Consider the following 20,166-nt stretch of genomic DNA (forward strand, 5'->3'; position numbering starts at 1 on the left):
CAGTCTATCATGTAACTAAACAACTTCGTGTTTGGGCTCGTTTGATTCGTCTCAACAAGATCTTTGACACAAGACAGTACTCAGGGTCTGATGATGGAGCTGGAAGGTACCATTACCAATCAACCATGCAACTAAACCACATCGTGTTTAGGATCGTTTGATTCGTCTCAACAAGATCTTTGACACTAGGTGATACTCAGAGTCTGATGATGGACCTGGAAGGTGGTCACCGGTACCAATCAACCATGCAACTAAACCACTTCGTGTTTAGGCTCGTTTTATTCGTTTCAACAAGATCTTTGACACAAGATAGTACTCAAGGTCTGATGTTGGAGCCGGAAGGTGGTCACCGGTACCAATCAACCATGCAACTAAACCATTTCGTGTTTAGGCACGTTTTATTCATCTCAACAAGATCTTTGACACAAGGTAGTACTCAGGGTCTGATGATGGAGCGCGAAGGTGGCGACGGGTACCTGTCTATCATCATCAGCTCCATCATCAGACCCCGAGTAGTATCTTGTGTCAAACATCTTATTGCGACGAATCAAACGAGCCCAAACACGAAGTCGTTCAGTTACATGGTAGAGTGGTACCCGTGGCCACAGTCCAGCTCCATCATCAGACCCTGAGTACTAACTTGTGTCAAAGATCTTGTTGCGACGAATCGAACGAAGCCAAACACGAAGTGGTTTAGTTGCATGGTTGATTGGTACCGGTGACCACCTTCCGGATCCATCATCAGACCCTCAGTACTACCTTGTGTCAAAGATCTTGTTGCGACAAATCAAACGAGCCCACCCAACTAGCAAATCTATGTGCTATAAAAGTTGAGAGCACGTTTTTATTTTCGCTTTTTGGTGCTATAAAAGGTGTAAAAACAGTCGAATAAAAGTCCTGTAAGCGTTTACTCAACGCGAAAAGGCGCACTTATACAGACTAAAAGTGTTATAAAAATCGAGTAAGCGCTGTATAAGAAGCAAATCGATGCTGCAAGAGTTGAGTAAAAGTGGATAAAAGCGCTTCTGGTGTTTTAATAGCAACGATAGTGCTTTTATTCGACTATTTGTTCTATAAACATTAGCAATTTACTATTACTCAGTGAAAGTGTTCTATAAAAGCAGCCGCACTTCTTTTTCTCAGCAAAAATGTTTCGTAAAAGTAGCCGAATTGCTTTTACTCGGCATTTTAAATGTGTAAGAGTGTAGTAAATGCTTTTATTCAACTAATATGTGCTAAAAACGATCTCAGGTAAGCGATTATATTACAATTATTTTATTATGTTTGAGGCCTAATCGTCTTCACGTGTCTAATAAAACAAAAAGGTACTTAAGTATTTTTTTACTGCTGTCATCCATGACATTTATTTTTACCGTGATTGTGTACATAAGTTTTTACTGTCTGTAAGTACACGTAATACAGTAAAACCTAGCGCGAAAATACTTTATTGATAAAACCAAAGGCACTGGTTCATATATATTCATGGGCCGTCTATTTTCTTAAATTTCAATAAAAAAATATTAATTAAAATAAGTAAAAATTTGCTTACACGATCTAGTTTCTCTTATATCTCATTAATTCGACTATAAGTCGAGTAACTGCGTTTACTGCTACACTTATAGCACATGATGTCGCCATGTTTATGGATTTATAGTCCGGTGGCCGACTGCATGAAACCCTACCTGATAAAAAAATAGAAAAATCCTACTCTGTAGGGGTAGCTGACTTTTAGCAGCTTCAACTGCTCTTGGACGGCCGTGGCTTAACTTGGCAAATTTTGCGCAAGTGGCAAAAAAGTGGTACAAATATTCATCAAAAAACAAAAGTGGTCAGCTACATCCTGTGTTGGCTGGTTCCTGTGTCCGACCGAATTTGTGGTACCAAGTGAGCTACAATTTACCTCATCGAAAAATAGAATGTCACTTGTATGGTAGGATAGCTGCCATTGACATTTTTTTTAATGCGGACGGACTGCAAAAGCTGCCAGGCTAAGGTGAGACCGACCAAGACATACGTCAACAAATTTAATGTAGGTATTACAATCAGTTTTTTTCATTCTATTTTTCGATGAGGTAAATTGTAGCTGTCACGTTGTACCACAAATTCGGTAGGACACAGGAACCTGCCAACACAGGATGTAGCTGACCACTTTTGTTTTGCTGTCCTCAATTCTATTATACGATGGGGTTTTTTTTTGATGAATTTTTGTGCCACTATTTTGCCATTTGCGCAAAATTTGCCAAATTAAGCCGCGGCCGACCAAGAGCAGTTGATGCTACTAAAAGTCAGCTACCCCTACAGAGTAGGATTTTTCTATTTTTTTATCAGGTAGGGTTTCATGCAGTTGGGCACCGGACTATATTGAAACGACAACATGGCTGACTTGTGCTGTTAATGTAGTTCAAAACTCTTTAAAAGTACTCTAAGCTGAATACATTTTGAATAAAACCTGTAAATACACTTCAGCTCCTATAACAGCGGTTTGAACCCCATTACCCGAATTATGATATAAGCGCGCTGTTACAGCAGCATTGTTGCCAAATGGTTATTGGATTGCTTTTAATAAGCTTTTATAGCAACAGAGAAGAGAATTGAGTAACAGTTGTATTAAAGCGCCTTATTCAGACAATTAGCTATTCTATAGCTGTTATATGATTTTAATAGAACAATTATGCTGAATAAAAGTGATTTAGTAGCGCTAACTCAGCATTTATTAAAAGGTGGAATAAAAGTGCTAAAAGATAGTGCTATAAACGTTTATACGACATGATTATAGCACTAATTAGCGAAAATTGCTAAATAGTCGAGTTAACCGCTATTATACGATATATTGGTGTTTCAACAACCGTAACTCGGCTGTTATACGATTACAGGCTGAGTAAATCAATTCTTATACGACTATTTTGCTAGTTGGGCAAACACGAAGTGGTTCAGTTACATGGTAGACTGGTACCCGTGGCCACAGTCCAGCTCCATCATCAGACCCTGAGTACTAACTTGTGTCAAAGATCTTGTTGAGACGAATCAAACGAGCCTAAACACGAAGTGGTTTAGTTGCATGGTTGATTGGTACCGGTGACCACCTTCCGGCTCCAACATCAGACCCTGAGTACTATCTTGTGTCAAAGATCTTATAGAAACGAATAAAACGAGCCTAAACACGAAGTGGTTTAGTGGCATGGTTGATTGGTACCGGTGACCACCTGCCGGCTCCATCATCAGACCCTGAGTACTATCTTGTGTCAAAGATCTTGTTGAGACGAATCAAACGAGCCTAAACACGAAGTGGCTTAGTTGCATGGTTGATTGGTACCGGTGACCACCTTCCGGCTCCATCATCAGACCCTGAGTATTATCTTGTGCCAAAGATCTTGTTGAGACGAATCAAACGAGCCCAAACACGAAGTGGTTTAGTTGCATGGTTGATTGGTACCGGTGACCACCTTCCGGCTCCATCATCAGACCCTGAGTACTATCTTAAGTCAAAGATCTTGTTGAGACGAATAAAACGAGCCTAAACACGAAGTGGTTTAGTTGCATTGTTGATTGGTACTGGTGACCACCTTCCGGCTCCATCATCAGACCCTGAGTACTATCTTAAGTCAAAGATCTTGTTGAGCCGAATCAAACGAGCCCAAACACGAAGTGGTTTAGTTGCATGGTTGATTGGTACCGGTGACCACCTTCCGGCTCCATCATCAGACCCTGAGTACTATCTTGTGTCAAAGATCTTGTTGAGATGAATAAAACGAGCCTAAACACGAAGTGGTTTAGTTGCATGGTTGATTGATACCGGTGACCACCTTCCGGCTCCATCATCAGACCCTGAGTCAAACTATCTTCAGTCAAATAAATACATATAGAATGTCAGGTCGTTTCAAATATTTTTAATCCTGTCCGGTAGTTTATTAAACTGTACCATTATAAATTATAATACTATAAAAACGGTGCTAGGATCAAAGTCTCTCGTTGCGGTTTACACGCACACAGTATAGCGTTTTACACGGCGCCCGCCGCACACAATGATAAAAAACCTCGTCGTCGCCGTTGAAAATGTGCGGAGCCGACCGACACACGTCCTGCCTCTACAAGCTCTGCCGCGGCACTGAGCTGGCGCAGCGCGCGTCATCGGTAATATAGAGTAGTTTTCAAAAAATTGCCAAAAAATTATAGTAGAATTTCATAAACACTAATGTATACCAACAGTATAAGCAAACGTTGCAGATTGCTTGAGTATGAAAATGACTTCGATATTAAGTAGATTTTCGTAGGAATTGACACTTGTTTCGGAGAGAAAATCTAGTTCGTTTTACTTTGATTTTCTCTTTCTCAAAGGTATGTAGGAAAAATATAGTTTGATATGCCTAAAGTACAGGGTATTAGTAATACAAAATAGCCAGGTTTAGCAGAGTAAAATTCTCAACATTTCCAAATAAGAGCTCGCCATTCAGTGCTTCACGGGGTTTTTCGGAAACGACCATCAGAAAAAAAATCATTACTAATTTAATAAGTCCTTTTTCTAATATTTACAACGATATTTATAAAGATAAGAAGACGCTTTTACTGGAACACGTACTCATTGTTTCTAATAATGAGCGCAAAGTCCTGAATTTCGTCGACTAGTATCATCAATTTTGCATTATTTCGACTTTTCTTGTAAGAGCGCTCTTAAGCGATAAGACCGCCTGTTGTTACCTCTATTGTCTTTGTTTATGTTACTGTAAATTTATTGTAAACTACGAGTATGTGAGGTGTGCAATAAAGAGTATTGTATTGTATTGTAATAATCCTTACATTTTAAACTTATACATATATAATATACTCATCGTTCAGGCGGCCTGAATCAGGCCTTTAACATCTTAAACGAGGAACAATAACGTCTCTCGTGGCTGTATAAGCCAATGCGGGACCGGCATTTGCCACCGCATTTATGCAAGCTGAAGCAGGGAGCCATGTCGGCATCATCAGCTGGATTGTGCCTCTTTGCGCGTTTTCGGGCAAGGTCTTGGAACCTTGCGTTGTCGTGGATTTCGCGACCTTTCCCGATGGTACCCCTCCATCCATCGCGATCTGACGCGAGCTCCTCCCAAGTCCCTATCGATATCAAAAGCGACCATGTCGCGTTTCGCGCAGTCCTTAAAACGCAGCAAGGGACGTCCATTACTTCCAATGCGGCGCTTTTGAAATGCTATCTGGCTCAACATAATCTGCCTAGGCAGACGAGTGCTATCCATACGCTGCACATGCCCAAGCATCATATATGTTTATGAAATTCATCTTTTTTTAATTTTACTAAACAACTTATGAAAATCATCGTATCTGCTGTCGCTCCGCTGCACATGCAACAATGCATCGATAGTGCAAGGCCGAGCCTCTCGCCGAACCGCGATCAATGTTATCTGTTTGGGGACACTTTACTGTATAACAACATTACTATGTTTATGACAATTTGTCTGTCAATCGGCTTGGCAACTGTCAAAGGTTTGCATAGATGGCGCCAGCATAGGTGGAACCTGTCTCTAAGTATAAGTCTGTATATTTAGGTATTTAAAAAAGAGTAAACAAAATCTACCCCAAAATGGCTTCTTAAACAAGTTGAGGGTAGATAAAAACATTACATGAACAAATAATTTAGGTTAAAGTCAGGTCGTTCAGTGACAGATCCAGGTCATAGTCTAATAAAACATGGTCTTCTATTCCCAGAGTGACACAGGCCTACGTCACAATAACATGGCCGCTATATATAGCGCTATCGCATATTATCATATAGCGCTGTCGCATGATGACGTAGGCTTGTGTCAGTTAGGTGACCTAGAAAAGACGGGAATGGAGTACCAGGCGGAGTATATTATTATACCATGATCCAGGTGGTTTTGTATTTGGTTGGTTAATCAATCAATGTTATAACTACCCGAAAATGTACAAATTATACTTGGTCAAGCAGATCTTGTCAGTAGAAAAAGGCGGCAAATTTGAAAAATGTAGGCGCGAAGGGATATCGTCCCATAGAAAATTTGAATTTCGCGCCTTTTTTTACTGACAAGATTTGCTTGACCGTCTATATTTGTTTACTTTTATTTAAGTACCTAAGGATACAGAGTATAGTTTTGTTCTATGAGATTTATGAAGTCTGCAGAGATTTTGACAGCCCACGCAGTGCCAGTGTTATTTATTCGTCACAATTTCGTAGAAGTTTGACGTTTAAAATAACACCTGCACTGCGTCACAGAAAAAATAATAGTACTACCATACAGAAAGGACACTTCCTACAAACCCGAAGTTTGACAGCGGTTCAGGGTCGAATCATGCTATCTCTTTCTAATACATGGCACTATCCCTTTCGGCTATTTAGGGTTGTCAAAAATCAAGTGATTATCTTATCTGTGGTCGTGCACGCAAAGGGAAGTCACGTGGTGCCAACTCTAAAAATTGCTCGGAGCAATGCTGAGCCGAGCGGAGCCGAGTTCGACCGAAGTCAGGAGTGTCTCCCCACTGACTGTGCGTGTGCTGTCAAAACCTGTGCAGACTTTTCTTGACTCAACTAAACGAGATCCTTTAGTTGACTGTTGAAAGAAAAGTAGGTACAGTCAGCGATAAACGAAAAATAATTTTTTTTGTCAAAAAACTTATTTTGTACCTCTTTCCAGACCCTCTTCACCTGCATGGTGGCGTGCGCCGTGGTGACCCTCGCGAGGGCGGCCAACGAATACCTCCCCCCACAAAAGGGGTACAACTACGAACCCCCCAGCATACCCTTCCCTACCGACAACAATGGAAACAAGGTCAGATAAAAACTTGGTCAACATTTTAATAACAAAACTTCCGTGAAACACTGACATTTGGTCAACATTGCCAGCTATGCCAACATTGCCTGGTTTGATCCGTTCAAGAAATTTACGGTACGGTACCGTAATTACCGTACCATACGATTGACGTTTGATTTTATGTATACCGCACTTATATTTATAAGGGCCTCTTGCACCATGCCGCTAACCCGGGGTTAACCGGTTAAACCGAGTTACCATGATTACCAGTACAATTTGACACTGGGTTAACGGTTTAACTGGTTAACTCCGGGTTAATGGGATGGTGCAAGTGGGGCTAACTCTCATAATGCTTAACCTGACGTAAACTTCAATAACCAACGATTGATGTATAGCACTTGACTGTTCAAATACTTCATGCTATGATTCAAACTTTGCATGCATCGTTCCCAACAAAAAGGCACCATAGCTCAGCCGACGTTTACATCATTATTGCCAAAGTATTCAATACAAATACAACGCAGTCGAATTCACAAACTTCTTTATAAGCCTACGTTCCAAAAATATATTTAAATTACACGCCTCTAAAGGCCAGTCCAGACGGGAGCAATATTTCGACAATCTGATTAAATTGTCTGATTAGATTAAATAAGGAGGTGCGTACACAAACGCCAATTTAGCACGCCGATTATGACCAATATTACCGATAAAATGGAGGTGAACGCAAGAATATCAATTTGTAACGCTAGTATTCGCGTTTAGGGGTATTTTTTTTATTAAAGCGCTCTAATGTCAATAAATCTAAAATTGGTGATTAAATTGGAGATTGGCACCAATATCTTTTCTGATCATCCCGTCTGGACTATCCATAAGACACTGTCAATAAAGTGTTTGTGAACTCTGCCGTACTAATGTCCCTTTTCCGTGAGAACCACACAAATAACTCAGAACCCCGTCCTCGTCGATCTTTATAGTGTTAACCTTTAACGTAAGTATAGACTAAACTGCACGGCATCTAAATAACGTTAAACAACGGTTATAAGGTAACTATGCTATTAGAGATTCGTTTTCACGGACGCTGCGCTGGCACTGGGCCGGTGGGGTTTTAACTAACCGTAGTTTAATTGCCTTTATAACGAGTAAATGTGGGTATGGGGTTCAAATCCAGGGCAAGACACAGATACAGATATTTGTTCCTGAGTCATGGTTGTTTTCTCTACGTATTTAAGTATTTATATATTATATATACCTATCGTTGTCTGAGTACTCACAACACAAGCTTTCTTGAGCTTACCGTGGGGCTTAGTCAATTTGTGTAAAAATTGTCCTATAAATATTTATTTATTTATTTGAGAATCCATTGTGAATGCATATTTTGTCAGTTTCAATCCCGTGTATTCAGTTTAGTACCTAGTTAGTGTTTTAAATAAATTAAAAAGTAATGACTTAGGTACTTAATACTAGGTATACATATTACTTCATAATCTGATTAGAAGTTATAATATTTTAACAAAAATAAAATTAAATTTCTTTAGATGTATGTACATATTTATAGACAAAATTATATTGTGTTAGACAATAAATTCTAATTAATTATATTATAACAATTTAGCGAAGAGTCAAAGTTTTCTATTACAAAAAATAAAAATCTAAGTTATTAAGTATCTAACCATGTTATTCGGATTATAATAAAACCGTACCTCAGTCAAATTAAAAGTAAAAGTGAGATTAAACCTCGGCTAACGCAGTTCACTTGTCTGTAACAGTATTTTGGGGTTCAAGGCTATTTATTGTTTATGATAATTATCATAAGCGTAGGAGGCCCCTGGCCCGTTATTTTAATTGTTATAAGAATATTAGTCCATATAATGGGATTGTAAAACAAATGTTTGACTATCGTATGATTACCCATGGACATGGTCAAATTAGTAGTAGAAGTAGTAAACACTTTATTGCACAAAACAAATACATAACACAGAGAGAAAACAGTAAATGTGTACAAAGGCGAACGTATCCCGTTAAGGGATCTCTTCCAGCTAACCTTTACCTATACCTTCCTACCTACCCGTGTAAATGCGGTGAAATCCGTCCGTTTTTTTTCTTTTTCAAATAAAAATACACAATTATTATCTTCATCGACAAAGCCGCCATTACAAATACAAATACAAATAATTTATTGAAAAAAGTATAGTACTTACAATGGTTGTTCTTAAAGACTAAGAATTTACATTGCTTTTAGTTTCAGCAGTCAAAAGTAGCTTAAGTACCCAAGCGCCACTTGCACCATCTTACTAACCCGGGGTTAACCGGTTAAACCGTTACCCTAGTGTTAAATTCTACTGGTAACCATGGTAACTCCAGGTTTAACCGGATTAGCGGGATGGTGCAAGTGGCCCTTAGGGAGGTCCATGCCCAATAAATGCCCAATCGCTCGCAGACGTGTCTGCTTGATAAAAAAATAGTTTACATATATTATTTATTTAATATAAATGTACGTTTGTTCCAGGCTCCCGGCCCCTTTAGGCCTCCGCCCCCAACCCGCGGGCCCGCGTACGTGCCCCCTCCTCAGCAGCCGAACCCTCCGCCATCGCATGATGTAAGTACCTAACTACCTACAGTACCTACTAACTTTTTTATATGGGCAAAGTTGGGAAGGGTGGGCAAAGTTGTGAAAGTTGGGCCCTAGAATTTAACTAGATTTTAGGTACATAGGTACCGTTTTATTAAAATATTTTTTAATGTTGTTTCGATTATTGTGGTTCAGATAACAAGTAATTCACGAACTAGAAATAAACACTCGTAATAAAATAAAACAAAATACTTGTATTTATTTTCGCGCATCATCTATAAAATGATCGGGGAAGTAGGAGCCTTGGGGGGCGAAGTACTTCTTAGTGAACACGGTGGCGTCATCATCGTCGTCTTTAGCCGGATCTTGGTTTTGACCACCACCATCTACCTTGTTTTCATCTGATAAGCCTGGAAACGATCATATTTCAGTAGAGTTAGTCCAAGATAACTTGATGGCACAGACTGTACAAGTGTTAGTGAAGAAAGTGTATCCGTAACTGCTTTTAAGTTATTTCGCTATTACTGAACTGTGATGCGGTGGGCGAAGTTATGTAAAAGTGCAAAGTTTTATACTTTTTCGGTATTGTTCTAACGCTACATCGATTTTGATGGCACATACTGCAAGTATTTGAGGTGTTATTTATACGTCATAATTTCGTAGAAGTTTAACGTTTAAAATAACACTTGCATAGCGGGCTTTCAAAATCGCTGCAAAGTTATCTTGGTCTAACTCTAAAGGTAAAAATGGATTGACTGAAAAACGTGCCAAATTTTTGAGCTTTTCTAGTAAAATATAGGTAAATTTTGAATCGTTATTAAATGGAACAGAGTCGCTTTTGTTTGGTTTCGTTAGATTTTAAAACGAAACAAATTCAATTATATTTTCTAATACCATTTGATTCAAATTTGACTGCCAAATTTTCTTGTATGGTGGGTCTTGTACCGCTATTGATTTCACCATTATTGTCAACATCCGGTACTGAGCCTTTGTCTTCATCCCCACCGATGTCAGGGTCACCATCTACTCCCACGGGAGAAGTGGCTACATCATCAGTGTCTAAATGTTACGTATTATTGAATAACTTACCGCTAGCTGTGGTAGCATCAGTAACATATTGATGTTACCAACATTGCTACCACCGTTGTCTTTACCATAATTGTCGATGTCCGGTACCGGGCCTTCGTTTTGATCCCTACCGATGTCAGGGACACCATCCAATTCCACGGGAGAAGTGCCTTCATCATCAGAGTCTAAATCATACATATGATTATAACTTACCGCTCTCTCTTCCTTCCTTGCCGTATCCGGCAATGGCGACTCCGTCAACAATTCTTATCCGGATTATGAAATGTCCTAATGTGGCTCGCAAAACCAAACTTTGTCTTGAAGATGCGGTCACGCGATGCGCAATGGAGTTGTCCAGTCGAGTTGCGGATGTATGTGTAGGAGGGCTTAGGTCGCGTCTTGCGGATATGACGCTTAGCATCTAGATCTTCCAGACGCTGCTGCTCAAATTGATCTACTTTCTTATGAACACTAGAACGACATTCCGACTTACCGTTATCAGTGGTAGCATCAGTAGCATCGCCATTGTCATCCGGTGCCAGGCTTTCGTCTTGATCGCCATTGATGTCAGGCTCAGGGGTAGTATCATCTTCCGTAAGTTGGGTTTCATCGTCGGATTCTGAAATATAGTTTGTCAAAGGACTGTCTGATTTGAATCATAGACAGAGAATATCATACTATCTTTGTCTTACACTAGTACTAGCACCCAAAAGAAAAGGATGAGTATAGTTTTCCTGGTTCTTACTGACTGACAAATTGGTTTGACCAACTATAGTTCAAATACAAGTTATGTAGTGCTTTACAGTTTAGACTTATACCGATCTTCTTCTTTCTCCGTGCCTTATCCCATTTCATTTGGGGTCGGCCCTCCGAATATTTTTCCGCCATTCATCTCTGTCACACGCTGCCCTCCTAAACTAAAAAGCGGTATTTGCATTTAGTTTTCTTTGAAAATACGTCCTTTTAGCTTAGGAGGGCAGCACTCGTCAGCTGGAATTTCCTCTGACAGTCTTGAAGGTTTTTCCACCAGGTTGCTTTTGGGCGTCCTTTAGGTTGTTTGCCTATGACATATACTGATGTAGTGCATAATTGTTTTCCATCGTATTTTCTCGGAGACATTCATATTTGTCATGCTACTTCAGTCAATGTCAGTACCTTTTGTACCGAGACATGACTCAAATTGCAAGACATGTTCGTACACGTTTCTGTGAAAATACGATGGAAAATAATTATGCACAATTGTATTTCACTTTTTACAAAGGGCATTTCCTCCGTGTCTAAAAAAATTTAAATTCAAAATGAAATAAAACTATGAAAACGGATTATTAAAAAAAATAAACTTACTTGGAACGTTATTTAAGTCCACTGAAAAATACAGTAAAAATGTTGAACGTATTGAATGAGTACTATTTTCTATTTTCGTGAAAGATTCTTCTTTATTGCTTTTCTACATTTTGGGTGAAAAACAAGCTGACGTTGACATGTAAACAATAAACACCACCTACATATATTATACAAAGATATAAATAACATTAACTTCACTATCAAGCTTAAATCTAAATAGTTATTTACGATACAAGTACGAAATTCGCGAGTGGCGAGTAACGAGTTGCGAATTACCTATTCGCACGTGTATCGGACGTTTTACGGTACATATGGCCTTTCAATTTTCAACGTAGTTACGTAATGTGCCTATTATAGCGCAGGGTGTCGTAATGTGGCACCTGCGGGCTCAGCACGGTTCTATTTTTATCGACTATCACTATGCGCGTCCCTTTCGCACTTACATACTTGTTAGAACGTGACAGGCATGGTGACAAGGGATAAAAACACGACCGTGCTAAGCCGCCAGGTGTACTGTAAAATAAATAAATAAATGTACCAAGCATGCTGCTGGTGTTGCCTCGCTGTACGGTACTTAAGTGCACTAAGTATGCCCAGACCTGGACGTGGACAGACACAGACAGAGCTACTTTCATATTTATCCTCCTAAGACCCATCATATAAAGTTTTCAATTTTTTTATTTGAACCTTATTCTACAAGTAAATTGGAACGTATTTCGTTTGTTTTAAAAAGCAATGAAACAAAAGAAATGCTACTTTATTTGGTTGATGAAAGGTTCAAATTAGATTGCACGAATATGTACATTGTAATGTACATTTAGTCTCAGGAGGTTAAAATAAAGTATGGATTTCTTACGGGGAATCGGCTGATTGGTTGTACATTTAGTAGACGGGGTATTGGATTTCCCTTGATTCAGCAGTTGCGGAGCAGTTGCGACTTGGCCTATAAGCCGCTCAGGTTTTGCAGAACCTTCTGTAACAAAGATAATGCATTTAGGGCTCAGTTTCATTGGCCGATAGGCCCCGCGTGCGGGGTGCGGAAGATTTCCATACCGCATCCCATAGAGCCCGCATTCGGGGAACTGTTTTCATTGGTCGATAGGGCCCGCGTGCAGGGGATTTCCTAAACGCATACCACATTCACCTCTCAGAGTACGGTCGGACATAACAAAATCACCCTGAATATGAAATAAAGGACAGTTTCAGGTTCTAAGATATTGATTAGTATATTTACTGCTGTTTATTAACAGTTTCTGTATGTCAATTTGTTCTTTATACATTTTGCCCTCCTGGGCAAAGTTGTATGGTTTCACATTAATGTTTAATTGTATAAACATTTCATTAAACAAAATATAAATATAATATATGTATGTAAGGTACAAACCATCAACCTACCTAATATCCCTCTTTAAGGTAAGAAACATTTATTTAGGTACAAATATAAAATGCATATGTACCTACATAATAATCTAAAATCTACTTAACTTAAAAAAATAGAATGATATCGGGGCGCCTAGCCAAGATGCCAATCGTTTGCGCCGTAGCGAACGAAACGCTAATGTCTCTCTTTCGCACACTTACTTATATATGGAAGAGTGACAAAGAGACACTACCGTTTAGTTCGCTACGACGCAAACGATTGGCATGTAGGCTAGACCCTCAGGACTAATAATAATAACAACGTAACATACAGGCATAAAAACAACGGGTTGCACTCCGGGAGTGCCGGCAGAAGTGAAAACTCAATGACTAGTGCAAAATGTCTGCAGCACTATGTATAATTGAGGTTAACGCCATCTAGCGTTATTTCGTCGCATTACTTGAAATCTCTAAGCACATCACTGTTAGTACTCGAGTTATATTAGTACCAGTTAGAGGGAAACTCACTAGATGGCATTTAAATCAATAAAGAAAAACTCAATGACATTGTAACAGTTTTTCGATCAGGTCACGTGTCCGTCTTACGTCTTACGAATCTTACCTGTCGCGAGTGTAACATTTTTCCCCATCACAAAAAGTGCGCAGCGCCGCTAAAGAAGTTTTCACTTCAAAAATTTCAAATGTGACCCTTTTGATGACATTTTGTTGGTTATCTTAAAATACTTACTTACCTATCTTTGACCATTTCGGCGAGTTGTGACTTAGCCTATCTGTACAAGTTTGGGCAGAAACATATAAATTATAATTGAATTGATTTTGGGGTTTCAAAATTCAATATTTCATATAATTCCAATTAAAATATGACATATTACTGGCCAAAACTCATCTAAGTTCTTACAAGTAAGTTAAAAAGTAAGAATTCAATATCGTTTAATAAATTTTGCTAGAGTTACGTCATCGAAATGTTTGGAATTGGAAACTTACTGAAAGTATAGTCACTATATAGTTGGCCTTCGCCTGTTAGAGAAAATAGAAAAAACTCACAAATCCATCTTTTCAACCTCAAGTCTCCCAGAGGCCTATAAAAAGTATTTCCGTTCCAATGAATATTGAATCTTTAATTTGAAAAATTAAAGTTGTATTTGTCTTGGCAAGTTTTGATTCGTGGGCAGCTAGAGTTCAAGACAAAAAGCCGTAGATCTTTAATTCGTTATGAAACTTGTGCATATACGACTTTTTAACTTAATACAACAATATTAATTATTGCAAATACCTATTAAAAAATTTTTTTATTGCTTTCTTCACTATCTTATAAACTTCCTCGATTATAAAATTATAAAATAACAAATACCCAATCAATTCGCAGACCTGCCTATTGACTATGTGCATGATGCGGTGATTGCCTGGCGGCGTTATTTGACGATTGGCATCTGTCAAATAGTATGAAGGGCTCAACATTTTTTTTGCCACGGCGTGCGTTTAGTTCCGTACTGTTAGTTAAGTACTTATAAATTAAAATATAAATTACTAACTGTCCCCGCGGCTCCGCTCGCGTAGGAATTTGCCTGTGATTTTCCCTGCGGGGGAGGGTAGATAGCAAAAAGGAAAGTATTCTACCACACAATTCATAATTATAGTATGTTTGAATTGATTGACTGACATTTGAAGCTTGTCATCAAGACTAATCTTTGTCTTAAGCGGCCCTAACTATGTCTAATGGATCCTCTACACGATGGGCCATCATACTGGCCCACTAAGATGGGCCAGCGTGTAGAGAGGGTAAAGGATGTCTCACATTAGACCGCGGGCTGTGTCCGGGTCGGAGCTTCCGGCGCATCGTTTTCTACGGAAAGTAAACGCCGGAAGCTCCGGCCCGGACACGGCCCGGTCTAACGTGAGTTATCCTTAATGGTGTCGGTGGTTTATGGCGCGGTGGGATGGCGATGGGATGGCCACGGTGTCAGTTTTATTCGTCCGCAGATCAAAGGTAGTGGCCCAGCGATGGTACGTACGCATCTACACGTGGCCCATCCATAGTACGTGTTCTCAACTCGCATGGCCATTTCGCTGGTCCAGCGCTGGGCCATCGTGTAGAGGAGCCATATTTTTCAAAACTTCTTTGCTAGCGAAAGAAATCAGAATCATGAGAGGGTGCTTAAAACGTTGAATAATCCGTCATCTATGTCTATCTAGGATAATTGGGGGGTTATAATGTAGCTATGTATGAATAAATAATACAAATTAAACTATTTTACGGTCGAGTTCGTCTCGCAGTACTGTGGGCCCATCTTCCATACCTAAATTGCAAAAAAAAACAATTAGAAGTAAATAACAGCAAATAGTTTAATACTTAAACGTCATACGTTCTGACCAAGTTTGTGCATTTAGTGACAAATAGTCAACATTGCCCACCATGCCCAACATTGCCTAATTTGCCTACAAAGATTCTCTACTTAACAACTGTCTATATTTAATTCCTATAAATAAAATGGTCACCTTTCCTCCATTATTAAGTTTTTAAGCTAACTAGGCAATGTTTGACATTAGCAGGCAATGTTGGGAATGTTTACGAGTAGGTACTTAAGTATTCAGTTTGTATTATTTAGGTACTACATTACAAATATAAATAATTTACGACTTTACATGTTATTTGGTTGACTAAATAATATAATAAACAAAGAGAAATAATTTTGGTTTAGACAGCCGCGAGCGATTGAATTTTTTAAAATTTTTATAAAATTATGATTAAATACGAGAGTAGGCAATTTCTTGAAAAAATATTCATTTACTTACTTGACAGACGTTCTCCATAGTCTGTAAATATTGAAATAAAAACATTTGCTTGATTAAAATTAACTTATGTTCATAATATGAGCATTCGCCTACACTACGGTGAGGTGTATTGCCTTAAATATATTAAGATTTTAAAAAATAAGTTTCAGGGAAGGTCTTGAAAGTTATAAGGGCACATTAATACGTACCCATTTCTTGTTGTTTCATTCTATCGTCTGGAAAACAAATTGAGTGTTCATTGTAAAATAAAGTACAAAAGTAATAATTAGGTAGTTCAAAAAAAAACAAGGAAAATAATGATACTTACACGCTGAAAATACAAGTATTTTAATTAAATCGATTTTTTGTGTTAAGAGTATATATATATAGTAGTTTTACGCCGTTATTCAAAAGCCTCAATTAAATTAACTATTTCAGTCAGTCTCGGTACAAAAAGTACTGACGTTAACTGAAGTAGCATGACAAATACGAACGTTTCCGAGAAAATACGATGGAAAACAATTATGCACTATATATGTACTACTACTAGTACGTCTTTAACTCTGCTCTTAATGCTGATTGTACATGATCGGATGATGGAGCTCAAGGGCAGCATTTTCAATTCCTTCGGGACCAGTAGGCCTAGCACAGGAGTGGCGCTACAGTATCTCGCCCGCGAGATAGACTACCCGTCTTTTTCTGTATTCATTAGAGAGCCAGGCTTTGTACTCTTTGTGACAATCCAAAGTGATTGTGATTCTTCTTACTTGATGGTCTCATCGGAAGATCAGCGCTGGAAGCCACCAGCAACATGCTGAGATGGGGCCATTTCGTGGCACTTTAATCTTATTTTGTGTTTTCTTTTATACTATGTACTGTTCCGATTGTTTGTTTGTGCTTACGAATAAATCTATTCTATTCTATTCTATTCAAAGCCTCGTACCTATACCTATATGACATTTATTACAGTTTACTGTTCTTACCGTAACTGAGACGGTCCAGTCCTGTTCCATTTGTTGATATAATAATTGCCTGAAAAGCAATTTAGACTTATCCACTGCTCACATAAATAAGAGAAGGATGTAACTTTAGTAAAAATAACACTTGCGCCGTCTGTGCTATCAAAATAGCTGCAAACTTAGCTTGGTCTAGCTCTAATACTTTCTTTTCTTCGGGTATAGGTAAGTATTAAGGATGCTCATGTTAGACCGGGCCGTGTGCGGGCCGGAGCTTCCGGCGCTTACTTTTCTATGACATGACAGGCGATCACGTGATTGTTTCCATAGAAAACGATGCGCCGGAAGCTCCGGCCCGGACACGGCCCGGTCTAACATGAGTCGTCCTTTAGTCCGGTTTCCTCACGATGTTTTCCTTCACCGAAAAGGGATTGATAAATATCAAAAGATATTTCGAACATAATTTCTTTGAAAGTAATTGATACAAGCCGGGTTCGAACCGGCGAGCTTCGGTTTAAAAGTCGCACACTTAGCTAGGCCACCAACGCCTCAAAGACTAATTGTGGCTTTCCATCACAGAAGGGTCCTATGCTTCTAGTGCAATAAGGTCGTTTTTATCTGAAATTCCAAGAGAAATTCTGATAGAAAGGTACTTATTGCACATGAAGCAAAAGGACCCTTCTGTGAAGCCACAACTAAAACTCAGTAAGTACAGGTATTTAAATAATGCATACATACTGTAATACAAATCAGTATTCGCAGCCAACGATCGCAACACATTTTGTTCCAAAGGCAATAGAGGCATTGCGAAACACACATTTGTTTCAAACACTTTTCATCATTTTATGTTTATTTTTATTCAGTCGTAAAACATAACGACAACGTTTGCTTTTCGTAAACTGTAATACGTTTCGTTTCGGTCGTGAGAAGATTGGTTTCTTATCGTGTATACTGAATTTCTTTTGCAGTCGAATTTTCGTAAAGCGTAATAAATTGAATTGCGTGGGATTTTGAAGTGCCTGACAGAAATGTTATAGCAACACGTCAGAGTTACAACAGTTGCAGTATCGATATTTGTGTAGGCGCACAAAGATCACACGTTGTATGGGTTGTATCCTAGTGACACAAAAAATATAAGAACGAGTTTTCGAAATTTTATGGTTCTTTAACCTTAAACAGTATTAAGATGTTCTCTTAGTCCCTTTCATTCTCAGGCGTTTCAATTTGCCGGCAAAAAACGGTGAACGTCGTTTAGAATTGAATTATTCTTTACTGACTTAATATCGCGTTGGTTGTAGTGAACGAGGGTTCAAAGTTTGGTTACGTAGCGGTTTTGTCCGGCCTTAGTTTTATTGTTTGAGCCCTATTTCGGCCGCAATAACCGAAAATTCTTAACGTTCAGACCCTTATTTAGAGCTTTTGCCTTTTTGGGCGCACTATTGTAATCTGTCATGTTATATTACTAAATTGATTTTTTTTGGCAAAAATTTCATTTTTGGTACAAGCTTTATCGCTGACTGTACTTTGATTTCCACAGGCAACTAATACTCACCGAGACAATTCTAATAACCCCAAACTCAATTAGTTTGCGTTGTTTTATCAAAGAGTTCCCATGGCCACGACCTGTCTCCATCATCAGATCAGCTCCATGTTATCATAGGTAATATTGCATTGTCATCCGATTTACATATCCAAAATTTCAGTTCACGCGGAAATCGGGAAGTGGGTCAAATTTAGCTTCCTAGATTTGACCCGCCCACACTAACAAGCATAGGTATACTGGGGAAATAAAATAAAAGCTGGTAAATAAAAATATTTCATTTTCCAGCACTCCCACGACGAACACCACCACCACGAGCCCGGCATGCCCTTCGACTTCGCCTACTCCGTGAACGAGGACGGTAACGACTACAGCCACAACGCCGTGTCCGATGGTGACGTCACCCGAGGAGAGTACCGAGTAGCCCTGCCTGACGGACGCACGCAGATCGTCAAGTACACTGCTGATTGGAAGAACGGTTTCAATGCTGAGGTAATTTGGATTTTAAGTACTTCAGTACAAGGTTCAGAATTGATAAACAAATTTTGGGATCCTGGTCACGGCACCACTGAAGTAGTATTTAGAGGACTTTAGACTTTAATTACTTAGTTATAAGGGTCTACAGTCATAATTACACCCGAGGAGAATACCGAGTAGACCTGCCGGACGGACGCACGCAGATTGTGAAGTAGACCGCTGATTGGAAGAACGGTTTCAATGCTGAGGTAATTTGGACTTTAAATGCTTCAGTACAAGGTTCAGAATATATAAACAAATTTTGGGATCCTGGTCACGGCACCACTGAAGTAGTGTTTTGGAGGACTTTAGACTTTCGGTTTTAAAGCGGAGGTAATTTGCACTTTAAGGACTTTAAGTACAAGGTTCAGAATTGATTAACAGTTTTTGGGAACACTGAAGTAGTATTTAGAAGAATTTAAACTTTAATTATTTATTGATAAGATTCTAACTAGTGCAAATGGTGCAGACGGAGTGCAAATATGCGGTGAATACTCATCCATCTTTTTAAATTTCCAGGTGTCGTACGAAGGCGAGGCCCGGTACCCCGACCAGCCATCCGGTTACCCGTCCGGTAACGCCGCCGGCGCCGGTCCCGGTCAGCAGTACGTGCCCCCTAGCCAAGGAGGCGGTTACCAGTATTAAGTCTTTAGTCGTTCGATGCAAGAATAGATAACGTTAAAGTTTAAATTGACCTAAAATTGTGTTCAGAGGATCTACCGCGAACCACGTTCGACGTGTTGCCTCTCTGTCGCACTTGTAAATTCGTACGTAAGTGTGATAGTGAGGCAACACGTCAGATTCTGACGAAAAAAGTAGTGACCTTAAATATTTCTAACAAATATAAGCAAGTACGTACAGTCACCTGCAATTATATGTTACACATCGAAGGCTGCAAAAATATCTGACACGATTTTATTTGTAAAGCCGTAAGAGCGTGTCACATATTTTTGCGGCCTTCAAAGAATAATATATTATTGCAGGTGACTGTACTATGCGCTTAAAGCACTTGACACATCTTACTTAATTCAGAATCCTAAATCATAAAGTTTAATAACTACGTATCTAGAATACGTTATATTTTAGAAGCATGGTTCTCTGATTCTCTAATAAACAATTTTAAGATGTTAAGATTCGTTAGTTAAAATGCCTCGGAGATCCATAGGCTATTTGTATGGTTATGTAAGATGAGCGAAAACAGCGAAATTTTTATAATCATGGGAATATTTTCTAAGTGTGAAAGCCAATCGTGACAAC

At 39.0% G+C, this 20,166-nt stretch overlaps 2 protein-coding genes across 5 annotated transcripts in view; one reads left to right on the forward strand and one right to left on the reverse strand.

Annotated features, from left to right (window-relative positions):
* LOC134801858 (cuticle protein 19-like) overlaps positions 1–19,575 on the forward strand; it is a 45,486-nt gene extending 25,911 nt beyond the window's left edge. The window contains exons 3-6 of the mRNA XM_063774498.1: positions 6,648–6,782; positions 9,271–9,360; positions 18,682–18,885; positions 19,429–19,575. Of these exons, the coding sequence (XP_063630568.1) occupies positions 6,648–6,782; positions 9,271–9,360; positions 18,682–18,885; positions 19,429–19,554 (555 nt within the window). The 3' untranslated portion in view covers positions 19,555–19,575. The remainder of the gene's footprint in view (positions 1–6,647; positions 6,783–9,270; positions 9,361–18,681; positions 18,886–19,428) is intronic.
* Positions 9,568–18,587, reverse strand: LOC134801860 (uncharacterized). Of its 4 annotated transcripts, XM_063774500.1 has the most exons (11): positions 17,592–18,587; positions 16,881–16,929; positions 16,107–16,133; positions 15,919–15,939; positions 15,381–15,422; positions 14,110–14,142; positions 13,857–13,895; positions 12,602–12,718; positions 11,746–11,766; positions 10,895–11,020; positions 9,568–9,743 (listed from the first exon to the last, which is right to left on the reverse strand). In XM_063774500.1, exons 1-11 carry the CDS (start codon positions 17,670–17,672, stop codon positions 9,592–9,594), a joined length of 708 nt encoding a protein of 235 aa, XP_063630570.1. In that variant the 5' UTR covers positions 17,673–18,587; the 3' UTR covers positions 9,568–9,591. The 4 variants fall into 4 exon arrangements, with proteins under 4 accessions (XP_063630570.1, XP_063630571.1, XP_063630573.1 ...); XM_063774501.1 differs by lacking the exon at positions 13,857–13,895 and having other exon boundaries at positions 17,592–18,585; XM_063774503.1 differs by lacking the exons at positions 13,857–13,895; positions 14,110–14,142 and having other exon boundaries at positions 12,602–12,715; positions 17,592–18,580.
* Positions 19,576–20,166: the final 591 nt, after the last annotated feature.

Source organism: Cydia splendana, chromosome 23 (assembly GCF_910591565.1).
Source record: "Cydia splendana chromosome 23, ilCydSple1.2, whole genome shotgun sequence".
Lineage (NCBI taxonomy): Eukaryota > Metazoa > Arthropoda > Insecta > Lepidoptera > Tortricidae > Cydia > Cydia splendana.

What these genes read in the sequence shown, in the direction of transcription:
- LOC134801860 (XM_063774500.1), bottom strand. Translation starts at nt 17,672, where the DNA reads ATGTGTGTTTCGCAATGCCTCTATTGCCTTTGGAACAAAATGTGTTGC. An exon ending in GAATACTGATTTGTATTACA is followed by an intron (nt 16,930 to 17,591) that starts GTATGTATGCAT and finishes ATTGCTTTTCAG; the next exon opens with GCAATTATTATATCAACAAA. An exon ending in AACCAATCAGCCGATTCCCC is followed by an intron (nt 11,767 to 12,601) that starts GTAAGAAATCCA and finishes TGTATTTTTCAG; the next exon opens with TGGACTTAAATAACGTTCCA.